Source organism: Vespula vulgaris, chromosome 2 (genome assembly GCF_905475345.1).
Source record: "Vespula vulgaris chromosome 2, iyVesVulg1.1, whole genome shotgun sequence".
In the NCBI taxonomy this organism is placed as follows: Eukaryota; Metazoa; Arthropoda; class Insecta; order Hymenoptera; family Vespidae; genus Vespula; species Vespula vulgaris.
In genome coordinates, this window is record NC_066587.1 from 18,200,058 (window position 1) to 18,217,557 (window position 17,500).

Consider the following 17,500-nt stretch of genomic DNA (forward strand, 5'->3'; position numbering starts at 1 on the left):
TAGGATCGAAGAGGAAGGGATAGATACCGAGGTTTAGGATGGAAGAACCTAAAAAAAATACCTACATTTCCTCGTTCAACCACGGAAACTAGCCTACCATTTATTTCGTTTTTTCTTTTTTATTTCATCTTCACAACGAATGAACGAACGAACGAACGAACGAACGAACGAACGAATGAACGAACAAACGAATCACGTCAATAATTTATCGACCTCGTCGATAGGGATATGAAAGACGTAGAGATACCACTGGGATGCAGTAATCAAGGTCTCTTACCTCTTAGTAACACGTCGAACGAAAGAAGGGTGGTTAGAGAGGATGGATGGATGGATGGATGGATGGATGGATGGATGGATGGATGGAAGGATGGAAGGAAGGAAGATTGGTGATGATGATGATGAAGAAAGATAGATAGACAGACAGATAGATAAGAGAGAACGGTGATGTGGGAGGATTAACGGAAGGAAAGATTTAAGGGTTTAGGGGGGATCGTCTCATACGACATCTTACCTCCAGAAGTTCCTGACCACTTTGCGTCTGGGTCTGGGCCTGCTGGGTATTGTCCGGTTGAACGGCGATCGTCGCGGTACCGGTGGACGTCGAGGAAGGTGGCGTCGTCGGTTGGACGGCCTGTTGTTGTTGTTGTTGTTGTTGTTGTAGTAGTAGTTGTTGGTGTTGTTGTTGTTGTTGTTGTTGTTGTTGCGAGGTGGACGAGATGGAACAAATAGACGAGGAGGAGGAGGTAGAAGAAGAAGAAGAAGATGAAGAAGAGGAGGAGGTTGATGGGAGAGCCGTGAGTGTTGCGATGGCTGCTGCTGCTGCGGCTGCATTTGAGGCGGCGTTGATCACTGCGTTGGCAGCGTTCACGGGGTTGTTGGCAGTCAGCTGGAGTGGCGTAGCCGAGGGTAGGAGGGAATTTACTTGAGGAGCCGTCGCAACGACGGTAGCCGTTGGTGTCCCGCCTACCATGATCGTAGCATGATTGATGCTACTGCTGCTACTGTTGTTGTTGTTGTTATTGTTGTTATTATTGCTGTTGTTGTTGTTGTTATTGCTATTGTTGTTGTTGTTGTTGTTGTTGTTCATCATCGTCGCTGTACTCGTCGAGATATTCGTCGAATTGCTCGTAGACGTCAACATGAGAGGCGTAGTTGGCGAGATAGCGCTCGAATTAGTCGAACCGACGATGCACGTCGTCGGGACGACGTTCATCGTCGTCGTCGTCACCGGTAGGACGTTTAAATTCGAAACGCTCGAGTTCGTCAACGGGGACGTACCCGAACAGAGGCTCAAAGCGACAGGAGATACCGAAGAGAGCGTTTGTTTCTTCAACAGTATTGCTTCCTCCTGATCTATTACTTGTTGCTGATGATGGAGCTGATGATGATGCTGTTGATGTTGTTGTTGTTGTTGTTGTTGCTGCTGCTGCTGCTGTTGTTGTTGTTGTTGCTGTTGCTGCTGTTGTTGCTGCTGTTGCATCATGTCACGATTTCTCCAGCTCTCGGCGATGCTCTCACGATTTTTCCAGATCGTCGCGACGGTGCTACTAGCCAGACCTAGTTCTCTCGCAACGTCGCTCTTGCTCTTCCCACGCTCGATCTCTTGGATGATCTTCATTTTCTGCTTGATCGTGAACGCGAGCCTCTTTCGACCCTGCGTTTTCGTTTTCGTTCACGTTTCAGGTATGCCCAAAATAATCGATCGCGTTAATCGACGATAACTCACGACTCGTCCCAGCATCGACGGCCATCGGCGTCGTTTATCGCTGGGCACACGAGCGTGCGAGTTTCGTTCTATCTTTTTTTTTTGTGTGTGTTACTGTTCTTTTTTCTTTTACTTTGTTTTTTTTAAACTACTTTATCTTTACTCGTAAATGGGGTTGAGGGTGAGGGGGTGATGGGAAACTCTTTAGAAACGGTCACGTTCGATGTTGTTCATGCGATGGCTCGCCCGTCCTACTTCCTCGCACGTACGGTGAACTTATCATCGATGAGACGAAATAATCTTTTCTAATACTATTTTTTTTTTTTTTTACGTTTTGAAGAAGAAGAAGAAGAACGTTCCGAATGTAATGAAATGAAACGATCGTTCGCGTAAATTCGTTCCTCAGCGATTCGAGTCCACTCTACGGCGATTCGTGTAACCAGGGTGGACGATATTTGAACAAAAAAAAAAGAAAAGAAAAGAAAAAACAACGAGAAATAAAAAACAGGAAAAACAAGAAAAACAGGAAAGAAAGAAAGATAGAAAAAAAGAAATAAAGGAAGTGAGAAAAAAAAGAGAAAGAAAAAAAATGAATTCTCTTCTCATCGAGATTATCGTAATAAAATATATTCCTATACTCTTTTTTAATATTTAATTTTGACGTCCACCATGGCTTTGACGCACGTGCCAAAATCAAAGACGTCTCTCTAACAAACGACGCAGCCATATGCAACTATAGGCAACAACATTTTCACAGCTACGGGTTGGTAGCAAACTTCTCGTAATATGCATGTACATAATATAAATAGATATCTATACGACGACGACATATCGTATAGATCTATGTATATATGTATATATATAATGTACATACACTAATGCATATATTAGTTCGATCATTTTCAATCACGATCATCCGACAACAAAGTATCACGAGGCAAACTCTGGTTAAACGGGGACTTTGTTAATGGAGATCAAACGTATCAGCTTGCGGTTAAAATGTTAAATTTATAGGCAAAAGGGATGAATCTCGGTATTCCCTGATTTTGATATTATAGAACTGAGAAAGGAAATTAGAGAGAATCGATTAGGATCGATTATATAAACGATAATGGGCACCCCTACTCCGTTACATTCAACTAATCATCAAATCAGACGCAGCTAACTCTGATCAGTCTTATCGGTGTTTCTTTTCCTCTTTCCTTCTCGTCTTTGTTTTTTTTTCTTTTAACTTTTTTTTTTATTATCATTTTTTTTTATATATATATATCTTTTTTACTTTTTGATTTTACATATATATATTTTTTTTCTAATGTGTGTTCTTTTTTTATTTTTTGGTTTGTTCGTTTAAATACTTTCTTTCTTTCATTCTCTATTTTTTTGTTTTTGTTTTTCTTTTCTCTCTCTGTTGCCTTGCATGGTCTACGTGTGTGGTATACGTGTGAGGACACGGTGATGTACAGTGAGTGTGAATGTGGATATGCGTGTGTGAATGCTTCTCAGGGAAGGTGTTGAATGAACGAATGAGAGTAACAGTGAGTGGTGGAGAGGGGGTAGGGGGTAGGGGGTGAAGGTAGCAGCGGCGTGGAAATAAGGAAGGAGGATATAATATCTCGCTTGTGTTTTACAACAGCATCGATCGGAGACTTTTGGGATGGCTATCGCGATTTGGATTTTTTGTTCTATTTTTTTGTTTTGTCTTGTTTACGGTCTTTCTCTTTTCTTTTTTTTAGATTTGTTTTTTATTATGGTTCCTTTTTACATTAATTTTATTTATTTATTTTTTCTTTTTTGTAAAAACTCTTAACACCTCTACGTTCGCGTATCTACTACTTTGTAATTTTTTGCTGACCTTGCGCAGAAAACCCTTTTGATCTAATATGGATAACACCATGAACAATATTTTCGCTCGAACGAATTCGTTTATATCGAAGAGAAGATACAGAGAAAGAAGTAAAGAAAAAGGAAAAGAAAGAAGAAAGAAGAAGAAGAAGAAAAGTAAGAGAAAAAGAAATCGGTCACGCGTTAAAAAATAATTCATCCTGCTATTATTTTCTGCGCAGGGTTAATCATCAGTTTTGTTTTATCTTTAGTCTTGACAGTGCTCCGAGTATTTAATTTTTTCTTATTCTATCAAATATTAATATAATTGTCGAACTACGTATATTACGATTATTTTTGATGGACGGTAACATCTTTGAGACGATCGGAGCAAGCGCGACCAAAGATATATATATATATATATATATATATATATATATATATATATATATATATATATATTAAATCTTTTATTCGAGGATTGAAATGTCGACGGCAAACTGACCGGCCCTTTTGGTAGTGCCGAACGACACTTCGAAATGCATGAGGATTTTCGCTTGTTGTTGACGCCACTTAATCGAACTACTCTTTTCAAAATTCATCTATGAAAAAATAAATATTCGTGAAAAGCGTCTCATTTGGAAGGTATCTACAGCGTACAGAAGAAGCACGAGATTGAAGGGTTGAGAAAGGGGTTGAGGGTTGGCAAGGGCGGGGGTGAGGGGCGGTCGGGGCGCGGGGAATGCGTGTATCGTAATTCACGACGTACGAAGGTTAGCATACGTCGAGGATTTAATTTCGACGCAACCCCGTTCTATGTATGTATGTATATAATAATAATATATATATATACGTATATCTATAAATTTTCGAGAAACTCAAAATTCTGGAGACCTTTTGTTTTATTTTTTTCTTTCTCTTTTTTATTTGTTTTTGTCTTTTTGTTTTGTTTGTTTGTTTGTTTGTTTGTCTGTTTGTTTGTTTTGTTTCACATTGCGTATCCGACATCGACATCTTTACGTTCGATATCACCGAGAAAAAAAATAGAAAAAAAAAGGAAATAAAAAATACAGAAAAAAAATAAAGTAAAAATGAAACGAACAAGGAGGGTTTTGCTCTCTCACGAAAAGTTTCGTTTAATTTCACTTTTCTTGAAATATTAATCGAGTAGAGAAAGATATGTAGAGAGAGAGAGATAGAGATAGATAGATAGATAGATAGAGATAGAGAGAGAGAGAGAGAAAGAGAGAATTGTAAAGATATCGAAATCAGTGTCACGTTTACGTGTCTCCACTTTCATATTTCTCTATAAAAGCTGCACGGTTCGTCTTAGTAGATAAAACCAATGGATCCAGTCGGTTCGCTCGGCCACGTCGATTTTTGCCGAGCGAAAGACGGAGATAAGCGAGATGCAGCACACATGACTTTCGTTTAAAACGACTAAACGTTCGAGACTAACAACGAATTAAATCAAATCAGACAAATAAAATGATAAAGTCGAGTTTAGAGGAAGAGGAAGGCATGCTGGATTCTCCTGTCACTATTGCTAGCGATTTTTGGTACTGGCTGTGGGTGAATTTCGTGTGTATTATACTTTTTTTTTCTTTTCTTTTTTCTTTTTTCTTTTCTCTTTTCCTTTCTGTTTTTTTTCTTTGACTATTAACATTATTATTACTATTATTATTATTATTATTATTATTACTATTATTATTATTATTATTATGATTATCATTATTATCATAATTATTTAGGAAAAACGAGGGAATATTCTAGAGGGTTGATCGAAGAGAGGGTGTTTGGGGTGGTAATGGCGGCGGTGGTAGTGGTGGTGGTAGTGGCGGTGGTGGTTGTAGTAGTAAGAAGGGGGGCAAGGGGATATATGCGAGTATAAAAGAGTCTCCTTAAAGAAGAATATTCATTTAAGGAAATCGTATATATATATAAATAGAGTATATATATGTGTATATATATATATCTACATATATATAAATATATATAGATATATTTATAAATGGTGTATATATATATATAAATATGGAACACACAAAGAGCATGCGACACGCACGACATATGGACAAAATACAAAAAACGTAAGGTATCCCAAATAGAGTAAGAGAACAGTTTTTTGTGAATGAAACAACAAGATCGAGACAAACGTGAAAGAAACTCGAAAGTGATAAATAGTTTGACTTACCTCGAGGAGCTGTTGATTTCTTATCTCTCGTTCCCGCCTCACTGCCTCTTGCCGTTCCGTCTTCTCTTGTTCCTTGATGAGCCTGTTGCGATATACGAGGTTATAAATCATAGGGATCATAGGTTTTAACGTATCGACGATTGAGGTGAAGTCATAGGACAATGGGTAGGTGCTAGATAGGTAGGAAAAGTCGATTGAGTTTCGATAAATGCAACAGGTCACACCTGGCCTGCTCTTTGTGCCGTTGTGCCTCCTCCTTAGCGAGTTTCTTCGCGTATGCCAACTTGTCTCTCTCGTACTGATTGTTCGTTCGTATGTCCCTGAAACCTCCGGCAGCTCTGAGCTCTTCGAGACGTCTCGCTACCTCTTGAGCACCGAGCCTTACGAACTCTGCCTCGGCCAAGCCCATCGTCGGTTGAAGAAACTCACCGACCAAAGGACGGGACGAGAACGAAAAGTTCGCTGTCGTAAGTTCGGCAGGATTCTGTTGTTCCAAAAACTGAAAAGATTCGATCAATACGTAAGTATATTTATCGACGTATTCGTTCGTTCCGCTCGATAAACTTTCCAACGATTTCCCTCTCTCCCACCCTACCCTCAAAATAATTTTCATAATCTTGAACTAACCTTCACTAGATCGGGACTGCACCTAAACGTTTTACCACAGGGACTGTAATAGGACACATCGCCCTTGATAACTCCAGTCTTTCCTAGACCCTTGATAACGGTCTCTCGTTTCCAACCACGTTCCAAGGGCATCTGCAGATCCCTTTCGCTGGGCTTTAGCTTTCTTCTCTTTGCACTGGGCGTACCCTCGGCGTTATCGTCGTCCGTGTCGGTGACGACGTCGGTGTTGCTACCGCTCTCGCTGGTAACGTCCATATTGCTTTCCTCGCCCGACGCCTCCAGCAATTTGTTCTTCATCTTCTCCTGTAAAGATCGCTATATAGGGAGAATGATTTTAGTGCGAAATCAAAAGTGAAAAGAAACTAAAGCTCCCGTTGGTCCGGCCTAGAGTAGCGTTGCTCTTGATGATGGACACGAAGTCTTTCTTTTCTCTCTCTTTCTTATCACGAAAACTCAAATAATAATAAACTTAATAATGTAGGAAATGAGAATTGAGATTTAACGTGGGGGAAGAAGATAAAAGAAAAAGAAAAAAAAAACAAGGATCGCAAACCAAAGAGAAAGAAAGAAAAAAAAATGAAAAAAAGAAAAAAAAAGAAAAGAAACGCGATAGGAACGCATCAATTTTTTACCTGATTCTTGTCGTCAACCTGGCCCGTTGCCGAGGCATGCAATTGTGCAGCAAGAATGTTCGACCTCAGCAACGAGACCTGGTGTGACAATGGCACGCTAGGATCCAACGTTGGCGTGGGCTTAATGCCCAATGCCCTGCTCTGTGCGAGCAACGACGCGACGGTATTCTTCTTCGGCTTCGAGACACCTCGACCAAGATTTCGAGGACGACCATCTTTGTGATGGGTCGTACTGGCACTCTCGCTTTCCTCGCTACCGCTGCTCGGCCTCTGCGGCGAATCCGCAGCGGCAAATAATTGTGCCAATGATGGACTAGGCGAGGCAGGGACTGGTACCGAGTTTTGCGGCACTCTTCTCGGCTTTGGTCCGGGTTTTCGTCTCGCTAATTAATAATGTTCATCGCGTGTACGATCAATTTGAAAAGTTTGATACCATTTGAAGAGTGTGAAACTAACTAATCATCGTTATAGGGGATCGCCGATGAAAAACAATATTATCATTTACGGTAACGCGATTAAGGTTATAACATACTATGGATACTCACACGTCCGATCAGAGGCAAGCAAGGATTGGCTCAAATTGCTGAGCTGACTGAGCGGTTGACTGCCGGAAATCGGCGAGCTACTACTCGTCGTAGCAGGTTTAAGGGATAAATTTAATGGAGCATCGGAGTCGTTCGAGTTGGTCGCGTTGTTGCCACCACTGGTGTACGCCGACGGTGCTGGCAATACGGAGCCGTTGGTTGAGTGGGCCGGTAATTTGATCACCTCCACGCGATCTACGGACTCTCGATACTCGTTCGACTCGGTCTACAATCAAATCGGACGTTTTCGTGTCTTCTGACCAGAAATTCACTTTACGGTTTGATCGGATTTCATAAAAGGTGAGAAATAAAGAAACAAAGGAAACAAGAAAAGTAAAGAAAGAAAGAGGGAGGAAAAGAGAAACTTACCCCTGTACGATTGTACTTTCTTGGCTCCATCATCAAGGACGACGAGGTCGTGTTCGTCTGATGAGCACTCAACGTAGGTACCGCTGGTGGATGAACACTGACACTCGGTGTATCCAAAGAGATCGTCTTCTTCCTGCCACGATTCGTCGTACCAGGAACTTTTGGACCGACTATACTCGAGGTATACTTTATGATCTCCGTGTCAGGAGGCAAACGCACGCCTCCCAATATACTGCTAGGATCGCTAAACAAAATAAAACGACATTCTATATACCAAACGACCAAGGAACGTTCCCTCTCTTATTAGATATACATTTATGCTGGCACGTGTGAAAATTGAATCAGTTTAAGAAATCGAGATCGTAATAATCCTCACCTTCCTTCCTTCGCAGAGCTGCTGTAATCGCAGCGAAGCGTGAAAGAAAATCAGGAAATATTATTCTAAGCGTTTCACTTATCTATTATCTTTTCTGTTTTTTTCTTTCTTTCTTTCTTTTTTTTTCTCTTTTTTTTTCTGTTAATCTTACGATCTCTTTCGTCCTATCATTCTCTCTTTCTTTCGTTTCCTTTTCTTTACTCATCCTTTCTTCCCTTTTTCCTTTTGTTTCTCTTTCGTATCGCGTCATAAATGTCTCGGGGATCGAAAAAAGGAAAAAGCAAGAAGAAAAGAAAAAAGAAAATAAATAAAACGAATGCGGAAAAATTAATGAATTACGTATAACGAGTCGATCGATTTACCTGACAACGTTCGTTTGCGAATTTGGCGTGCTGCTTGCCGAGGTATTGTGATGCGTTGGTGTTACCGTGGCCTGACTCGACACCGGCAAACTACTGCTCGTCATACTCGGCGTTGTCGAGCTACTGCTGCTCGCCGGTGTCTTGTGACTCTTGCTCGACTTAGCTGCGATTTCGATCGAAGCAAATCGTTCGATTAAATAAACAACAATCGCATAATCCAAGTACATCTACTACTGTAACTGTTACGCATCGTTAATCTCTCTCTATCGATCATCGATCGTACAAGGATCGTATCAAAAAATATACTTTCTCTCGATTGATTTACTTACACTTGGTAGACTTGTGGGACGAAAGGGATGGGGGATTCAATAGAGAAGCAGGGTAAGGCGGTAAGAGACTCTCCGCGCCAGGTGGAAAACCTGGGAGTCCTGTCGCACCCTGCAATCTCGCGAGGTAGTCCTGTGCCGCTAAGTGTGAGGCCATTGTCCACCATGCCGCACTAGCAGGAGTTATACCTACATGAAAAATATATTTCACCGTTCTACAAATTTTATTGAAAAGATCACAATTATAAATATTTCCATAGCTCATTCTCCATAGTTACCAGCATTTTCTGTCACTCCTCTTTCTTACCCCCTTTCTCTTTATCTTTCTAAATTAAAAAAAATCTCGCCTCAGTGATAAATCCGAGAAGATTCGTCATAGTTTTATCTGGTGAAATATGCTACGCGTTATTTCTATTTTTCTTTTTCTTTCTTTTTTTTTTTTTCTTTCTTCGCTTTTATCAATGAAACGATACCTTCCGAGGTATCGTGGAAATATCGTGATTATAGGAAAGCGTAAAAAGATTTCGTTGATTATAAAAGTCTTGACGGTTGGTTGACCAGCTTGAAAAGTGACAAGAAAAATAAAGAAAAAAGAGAGACAGAGAAGAGAAACAGAAAATACAAGGAGGGGATGAGAGAAGACAGGGAGAAAGAGAAAATCCACTTACCCAGACTCGCAGCTTGACTGGCAGCCACGCTGAGAGTACCGAGACTACTGTGCGAGTACGGGGGTGGTGGTGGTGCGGATGCCGGTGTGTGACCCCCAAAACCAGGCGCTGAACCCCCACGGCCAAGAATGGCGTAAGCCGACGGTAAGTGATGTGCCCCCAATCCGTAGCCTCCAGGCATCCCGCCGAAAAGAGACGAAGCTGCGCTATCTCCTCGTGGCCAGTACGCTGAAAACACCGTGTCAAATGCTGCCTCTTTCAACAGTTAACCAAAGCAACAACAACGACAACAATAACAACAACAATAACAACAACAACAACAATACCTACTATCTCATCCCATTTTTCTCTCGGCCATTTTTAAATATACATAGCGTTACAGCTATTTAAATACGAATAGGTCGCGTCTTTCCAAACATTCGAAATAAAATATTTCGAAATGTCGGATAATCCGATATACCTGACGAGATTTTATTTCATTTGAATTTTTCTTTTTGTTTCTTTCTCTTTTTTTTATAATAAAAAATATATTAGAGAATATATTCAATTCAATGGCGAGAGGCGAATAAATGATTATTGATCGTCGTTACGAACGTATGTTGCAATTACGTATATATTTTTTTATTATTATATATATATATATATATATTTCTGTTTTTTTTTCTCTTTGTTTTCGTTTGTAGTAGAAAAATCGAAATATTCATTCATGGGGTAAACTTGAATCGTGTAACGGAGAGCGAGAAAGTTCGGCCATTTAATCTTGGTGGTTAACGACGTGCCAGGAACATTGTGTAGACGTAGTTACATGCAACTAGAGAGTCAGCTTGTACGATTTATTGTCAGAGAAGCGGCAGAAATGTACCGTTGATTTTGCTACGAGTACCGTGGCCTTGAGCAAGGCCGTGACATTGAAATCCAAGCGGCGCTTTAATTTATACCGGTCGTTGAACCCCACGGCCGGCTTATAACGACTACTTTGCTCGCCGAGTTACCGCATAATGGCTTCTCTCGCTCGGTTCCACGCGTTGTAAAATCTAGACATAAATTGAATTTTCATTCACCGACTCGAAGTTTTATCGCTCGCCTTTCTTCCGTACGACGTCGACGTCGTTAAAAAGAATAAGAGAGAGCGAGAGAGAGAGAGAAAAAAATATCGACGACAGAGGGGAAAAATTGTTGCAAAGCTTTGCTTCAGAAACTCGGCCAGGAGTCTTCCGAGAGGAGAAAGCGAATCGATATGTGTGTATGTGTCTGTGTGTGTGTGTGTGTGTGTGTATGTGTATAATACATACACCACACATATACATATATATATATATGTATATATGTATGTTACTCGAATCGAATTTGTTTCCATTACGAGACACGTTATATCGATTTCGAATATCTCTTCGATTTTCTTTCTTACGTATTTGTCTAATAATGATATCTGTATAACTAATATATTTCTAGATAAAAGATACATATTAGCCAGGGAAATGAATTGTTTCAAATTAGATTTCATTCTTACTGGGAAGTTTAATTTTAATCTTGAAAATATCGTATCCAAGAGAAAGACGATAGAAATCATTTCTACAAAGTCAGTAGAAATCGTGCGTCGATCGTCGGTATATAAACACAGTCGCGTCTCTTTTCACATTACCTCCCATTAGCTCACCTCCAACCGCGATATTAAATATATTAATAATCGATTTAAATATAAAATCGATTTGTAACAGGGTCGATCGTATCTCGCGAGAAACATATCTCGAGCTTTCCTCTTTAATTAAAACCCTTTAAAAAGTGATACGCGTTTATTCGACTAGACATAGGAATGCACTCACATTAACAGAAATTTCTATTTCTATTTCTATCGCGATTTCTAACGGCATCTGATAAATCCTCGATTTCTTTTCTTTTCTTTTCTTTTCTTTTCTTTTCTCTTTCTTCTTTCGGTGTCACAAAAAATCCTGTCAACAAATTTTCCTCACTCTCGCGAGTCTTCTTACGTATCGATAAAAATTATTATCGATTTATTATCAGTATATCGTTATTAATATTATTATTACAATATTATACGAATACTGCCTTCTGTCGGAGTAAATAAAATGCGAGAGTAGATGGATAAACGGGCTTGATAACTCGAAAATCGTAGAAAGGAGGGTTGGAAAGGACGGAGAGTACGACGTTTTGTCCCGAAGCTCGATGCGTCACGACGACTATCGATTTATGATTAAGCATTTGGAGAAGGGGAATAACGGTTGTGTGTTCGAGTCGAACGTCGTATTATCGACTGGAGCGCGACAGCGCCGCGCCTCACTAATTTCCTGTTTTTCGGACTGCTGTTATTAAAGGACCTTCCTGGCAGGACAGAAGCACATTGTTTTCAACGTTAATCGACGCGTTTCCCCCAGAAATCCACCAACGACCGGCGGACCGCCAAAATTGTACGCCCCCCTGTCGACGCTGGGAAAAAAAGGAATAAAAAAAAAAAAAATAGAAGAAAAGTAATAACCAAACATTTCGTTACGAGCCTTTCGAAATAGACCAATATCTTCTTTATCTCAATGATAACAGGACCGAATCGAATTTTAGGATTCTTATGGGTTCCATTTAATTTTAAACGTTTTATTTTTTTCATTTGCATACATAAAGATACTTGTACGAAGAAGTGAAAGTAATATGAAAATTTATAAAATTCGTAAAGACTGCACAGATACACCGGGTGCACGTGTACGTTTAGTTAGATCTTTTTTTCTTTTTTCTTTTTTTTTTCTTTTTTTATATATATAAAAAGCAATTGTCAAAACATACATCATTGAACTTCTCGAATAAAAAAAAACGTTTATTTACCTTTTGTCTACCGTGATATAATCAGATTATTCACATTTTCCGATACGCGCGTTTCATACATACATACATACATATACATATATATATATATATATATATATACACATATATTAAAGAAAATATTGATAGGTTAATGAATACCCGAACGACAAGAAAAAAAAAGAAAGAAAAAAGAAAAAGAAAAGAAGCACTTAATTTCGGTCTACGATTTGGCACATTACTCGTGGAGAGCCGAAAGTGTTCCATTTGAAGTCCTCGAAACTTCGACGCGGAACAAAGAGAAAACGAAGAAAATATTCGTTTTCAATTCCATCGAAGATGGTTGAGCGGGTGGAAGTTGGGGAGGGGGATAAGAAGGGGGAGGAGAGGTAGAAGAGAGAGAGAGAGAGAGAAAGAAATAAAGAAAGAAAAAGAAAAAGAAAAAGAGAAAAAGAGAAAGAGAGAGAGAGAGAGCAGTGGAAAGTAAGGAAACGACGGTCTTTCCATTAAATCCCATCTCGGGAGGAAAATGACGAGGAAAAAAGAAGAAATGGAAAAGTTTCGTAAGCAAAGGAGGAGATTAAGCTGGCAGCATCGTCGAAAGAAAGAGAAAGAGAGAGAGAGAGAGAGGGAAAGAAGAAAGAGAAAGAGAAAAAGAAAAAGAGACAGAGATAGAGAGAGAAAGAGAGAAGAGAAAGAAAGGGTGGGAGGAGGAGGAGTCCGCTAGCTGAGAAAATGGCCGTGTTATTAAATCGATCGCAGGTCCGGCCCGGCCTGTCGAGGGGAAGCCGGAGCTTGGAGTTGGGCCAGGGGGTTGAGAGAAGCGAGGAGGGTGGAAAATGTATGTATATAGGTATAGAGGGATGACGAGAGAGAAAGAGAGAGAGAGAGAGCTAACGCGATAGTTAGAGAGAGAAAGAGAGAGAGAGAGAACGAGAACTAACGCGATAGTCAGAGAGGGAAAGAGAGAAAGGGAGAGAGAGAGAGAGAGAGAGAGAATGAAACGAACGGAAAGGGAACTGAGAATTACGGGAGTACCTCTTGTTCGACCGCTCTGTCGGAGGATCGAAGCGCACGTATACGCAATTAATAGCACGAGCATGCGGCACGTACGACATTTTTCAAATGCGTTCCTCGCTGTCGCTCCCTCGTGTCCTCGACGCTCGAAAATCCGACTCTCCTCGCTCTTCTTTATCACTCTCGTTCGTTGGTTCGTTCGTTGGTTCGTTCGGTCGTCGGTTCGTTCGTTCGTTCGTTCGTTCGTTCGTTCGTTCGTTCGTTCGTTCGTTCGTTATAGTAGATATAGTAGGTATAGTACACCGTTTTTCCTCTTTCATCGTCTCTTCCTCATTTCTGTTTCTCGCTCGTTCTCTTTCATCGAGATTATATAGAATAGGTATATATGTAAAAAGGATTCTTCTCCCCCCTACCCCTCTTTCAACTGACCATTCAAGAATTGATATCGACGCACAATTCATTCTTATCAATTATGAAATATTATTATTAACAATGTAATTTTATTATTAATCATTAACACGGTCGAAAGGGATCATCGTTCCGCGTTGAGTCGGATTATTGTTATGATATTTTAAAGTTTACACTCATACACGCATATACTCTCTCTCTCTCTCTCTCTCACACACACACACACATACACGATTTTGTTACGAAAAATTATCGAGAAAGAAAAAAGGAAAGGAAGTTGTTATTACCCCATGGAATATCATTACTTTCTAATATTTTCTAATTCCATACAGAATAAAAAGAAGAAGAAGAACAAGAATAAGATTAAGAAAAAGAAGAAGAAGAAAAAGAAGAAGAAGAGTGGAACACAAGCATAATGTAACTTCTCTCGAGTGCCTATTTTAGGACTACCGCGAGTCGGTATACACGGCTGGAGTCTTTTCTTTTTTCTTTTTCTTTTTCCTTTTCTTTCTTTCTTTCTTTCTTTCTTTCTTTTTTTCGTTTCGTTTTGTCTCTTCTTCGTCGTAGACCCGACCGCGACGAGTGGAACGTGCCGAGAAGAAAATAGCCTGGACCAACGGCGAGAATACGCAACGACTTAGCGAATATCTAGCAAAGACCGTAGCAGAAGAATCGACGGGAAGCACTCGAAGAAACTCCATTCGCGTAAGCGTGAAGTAGAACTGTGCCTAGCCGTAGAGACGATCGATCGGCTCGTAAACGCGAGAGAACTCGCACCAATGCGATAACAATCTCCTTTCATATATATATATATATAGGTATTGCGACGATATATATATGTGTGTGTGTGTGTGTGTGTGTGGGTAGTCCGCTTATCGAAGTGGAAATTTCATGCGAGGATTACTAACGATAAATACGTTATGCGAACTCATCGTCGTTACTCATTGATTCGATCGATCGATCGATCGATTCAACGGTAAAAATTTTTCTTTTTATACAAACGCAATAATAACAATAATAATAATAATAATTATTATTATTGTTATTATTATAATAATAGTAATAACAACAACAATGAAGATATTACTATTTAAATTTATCAACCGACCCGCTTCTTTAATATTCTCGTTCGTTTATTCTCGTACGATAAGAGAAATTAGGATCACGAGAAATCTTGCAATTTTCCATCGTTCAAAGGAAGAAACGATACAACGGAGAGTATGGTGGTCGTTAGTAGTGCATCACTCTGGCGCATCACGGTCATTATTCCTGATTATGGGCGTCCAATCAGGACTCCGCTGATCCCACCCCGTGTCCTACGCTTCCTGTTCGTCCCTCGAGGAAGGGATCGATCCTAGGGATCGGAATGTCGAGAGGGATGTAGCGCGAAACCGACGTCGCGATGGCTGGCTCGCCTCCAAATCGGTTTAATTTCGTTTACGCGACTCGCTTCGAGCCGAGCATCTCTCTCTATCTCTCTATCTCTCTATCTCTATCTCTATCTCTCTGTCTCTGTCTGTCTGTTTGTCTGTCTGTCCGTCCGTCTCTGTCTCTCTTTCACTCGATACTCTCAAAACCGAGAATCCATGGCATCTTTGTCAAAAGCAAATTATTCTATTTTCAAGTACGACTATAGATCTACCTTATCGCATTGAATTACGAGGCGTTGTTCCATTTCGACGTTTTACAATTAAACGCGACGATAGATATCGTAAGCTTCTTTCGATATCTAATCGAAACGAAAATCGAAACTTCCTACGATTTATTTATATCGTAATAATCGTTCTAATTATTAATTAAGAACAACTCGCCGAGTGTTGGCGTATCATTCGCGGGCTCGAATAATTCGTGATAAGCTACTTCGTTGTTCTGTCGCGGAACGAAAAGAAGAACAAAAATGAAGATGGGAGAAAAAAATGAAAAAAAGAAAGAAGAGAGAGAGAGAGAGACAGACAGAGAAAGCGAGAGAAAGAAAAATATTGAGAAAATGAAAGACGAAGAACGAGAAGAAGAAGATCGTCGACGAAGTCATCGACGTCAGAAAACGACATGATGATATATAACAAGTGCACTCGCTTTGTGCATTATGCACTGACTGACTGAATGACTGACTGACTATCTCTTATCGAAGTTACGTCCGTCGAACGAACGAACGAACGAACGAACGTACAAACGAATATCTAACGTCGATTTCGTTTATGATTCAACCTATCTTTTCAATGTTTAAACGATACGAACGCGTTGAACGAGGCAGGAGAGTTCTCACCGACACAAATTGATACCTTTCACCCTCCACCATCTGTTGTCTCTCCTTCCAACTATTAACGCGAAGTTAACCAAAGGAAAAACTTTCGACTTATTTTTTCCCATTGGAAAATGGAATATAATGGGTAGTATATATATATATATATATATGTCGCGATGTCAAACTTTAAAGGAGAAAGAAAGAAGGAAAAAAAAGAAAGAAAGAAAGAAAGGAAAAACAGAGAAGAAGAAAAGTTTGTAATAACGTTATAAATATTGTCCTTATATAAACGATAAAACATTTATTATCAATCGAACTTATTGCTTCTATATTCGTAATGTTTTTCCCTTTATTTTGCAATTTCCAAATCCACCCCTATCGTTTCTCTCTCTCTCTGTCTCTCTCTGTCTCTGATATCGAATTCAAAGCACGATAAACGCGTTTGTCGAGGCAAAGCGAGAGAGCTGCAGGGACACGCATGTGAGAAAAAGAGAAAGAGAAACAGAGAGAGAGAGAGAGAGAGAGAGACAGAGAGGGAGAGAGAGAGAGAGGGAGAGAGAGAGAGAGAGAGAGAGAGAAAGAGGGTGGAAGTGTGGGACCATATCCATGCGTCAGGGCCACGCGTGCAGAGAGATCGCGAGACTCGAAGGTGCGTACACGCACGCGCGTAACGCTTCGATGCGTGCGACCGAACCAGGAAGCGTCTCTCTCTTTCTCTCTCTCTCTCTCTCTCTGCGTCATTAGTAATCTAAATAGGTTAAAGTGCGATCTTCTCGACGTCGAACCTTCCGAAGGGGATATTATTACTTCTTTCATTTTTTTCCTCTACTTTTTCTTTCTTTCTTTCTTTCTTTCTTTCTTTCTTTTTCCCCTCATCGCAATACATCGAACAAACGATATGATAATATATAATTAAACGATCAGTAGCTATTACTTCAGCGACGATATTCTAACACGTACGATGCATTTGTATAATACAATCGTTTAATAATTATGAAAAGGGAAAGAGATTTCTTTTTTCATCACGCCGCTTTTGTTCCAACAAAAAAGGAGTAGATCGATCTTCCTGATAATAATAACCAATGATCAGTCGGAGATCTTTCGTTCGAGTTTTTCTATTTGGAAGGATGGAAGATAAAAAAGAGAAAAAGAAAATGAGAAAAGAAAAGGAAGAGAGAAAAAATAATCAGTAGAAACGTCATTAAGATAATAACGAACGAACGGTTGAGTTTTGAGCCCCTTATATACCCCGGAGTGCTTGTAAGAATCGTCGAATATTAGGAATGGTAAAAGGACGAGAATATCTCTTTCGCAATTGCTTAATCATAGAATTTCATCTGTTCGTGAACTGTCTC

General features: G+C 39.9%; 1 protein-coding gene across 13 annotated transcripts in view; it reads right to left on the minus strand.

Annotated features, from left to right (window-relative positions):
* The window catches only part of LOC127072558 (bromodomain adjacent to zinc finger domain protein 2B-like), a 130,656-nt gene that overhangs the window by 21,947 nt on the left and 91,209 nt on the right, over positions 1-17,500 (minus strand). For 5 of the 13 annotated variants that reach the window (XM_051013049.1, XM_051013047.1, XM_051013050.1 and 2 more), the window contains 11 exons: positions 9,665-9,892; positions 9,000-9,185; positions 8,671-8,833; positions 8,309-8,329; positions 7,933-8,176; positions 7,525-7,789; positions 6,980-7,362; positions 6,348-6,662; positions 5,945-6,219; positions 5,721-5,802; positions 512-1,654 (listed from right to left, as the gene is read on the minus strand). In XM_051013049.1, the coding sequence (XP_050869006.1) occupies positions 512-1,654; positions 5,721-5,802; positions 5,945-6,219; positions 6,348-6,662; positions 6,980-7,362; positions 7,525-7,789; positions 7,933-8,176; positions 8,309-8,329; positions 8,671-8,833; positions 9,000-9,185; positions 9,665-9,892 (3,305 nt within the window). The remainder of the gene's footprint in view (positions 1-511; positions 1,655-5,720; positions 5,803-5,944; positions 6,220-6,347; positions 6,663-6,979; positions 7,363-7,524; positions 7,790-7,932; positions 8,177-8,308; positions 8,330-8,670; positions 8,834-8,999; positions 9,186-9,664; positions 9,893-17,500) is intronic. The other 8 variants (XM_051013053.1, XM_051013052.1, XM_051013055.1 and 5 more) reach the window with 4 other exon arrangements.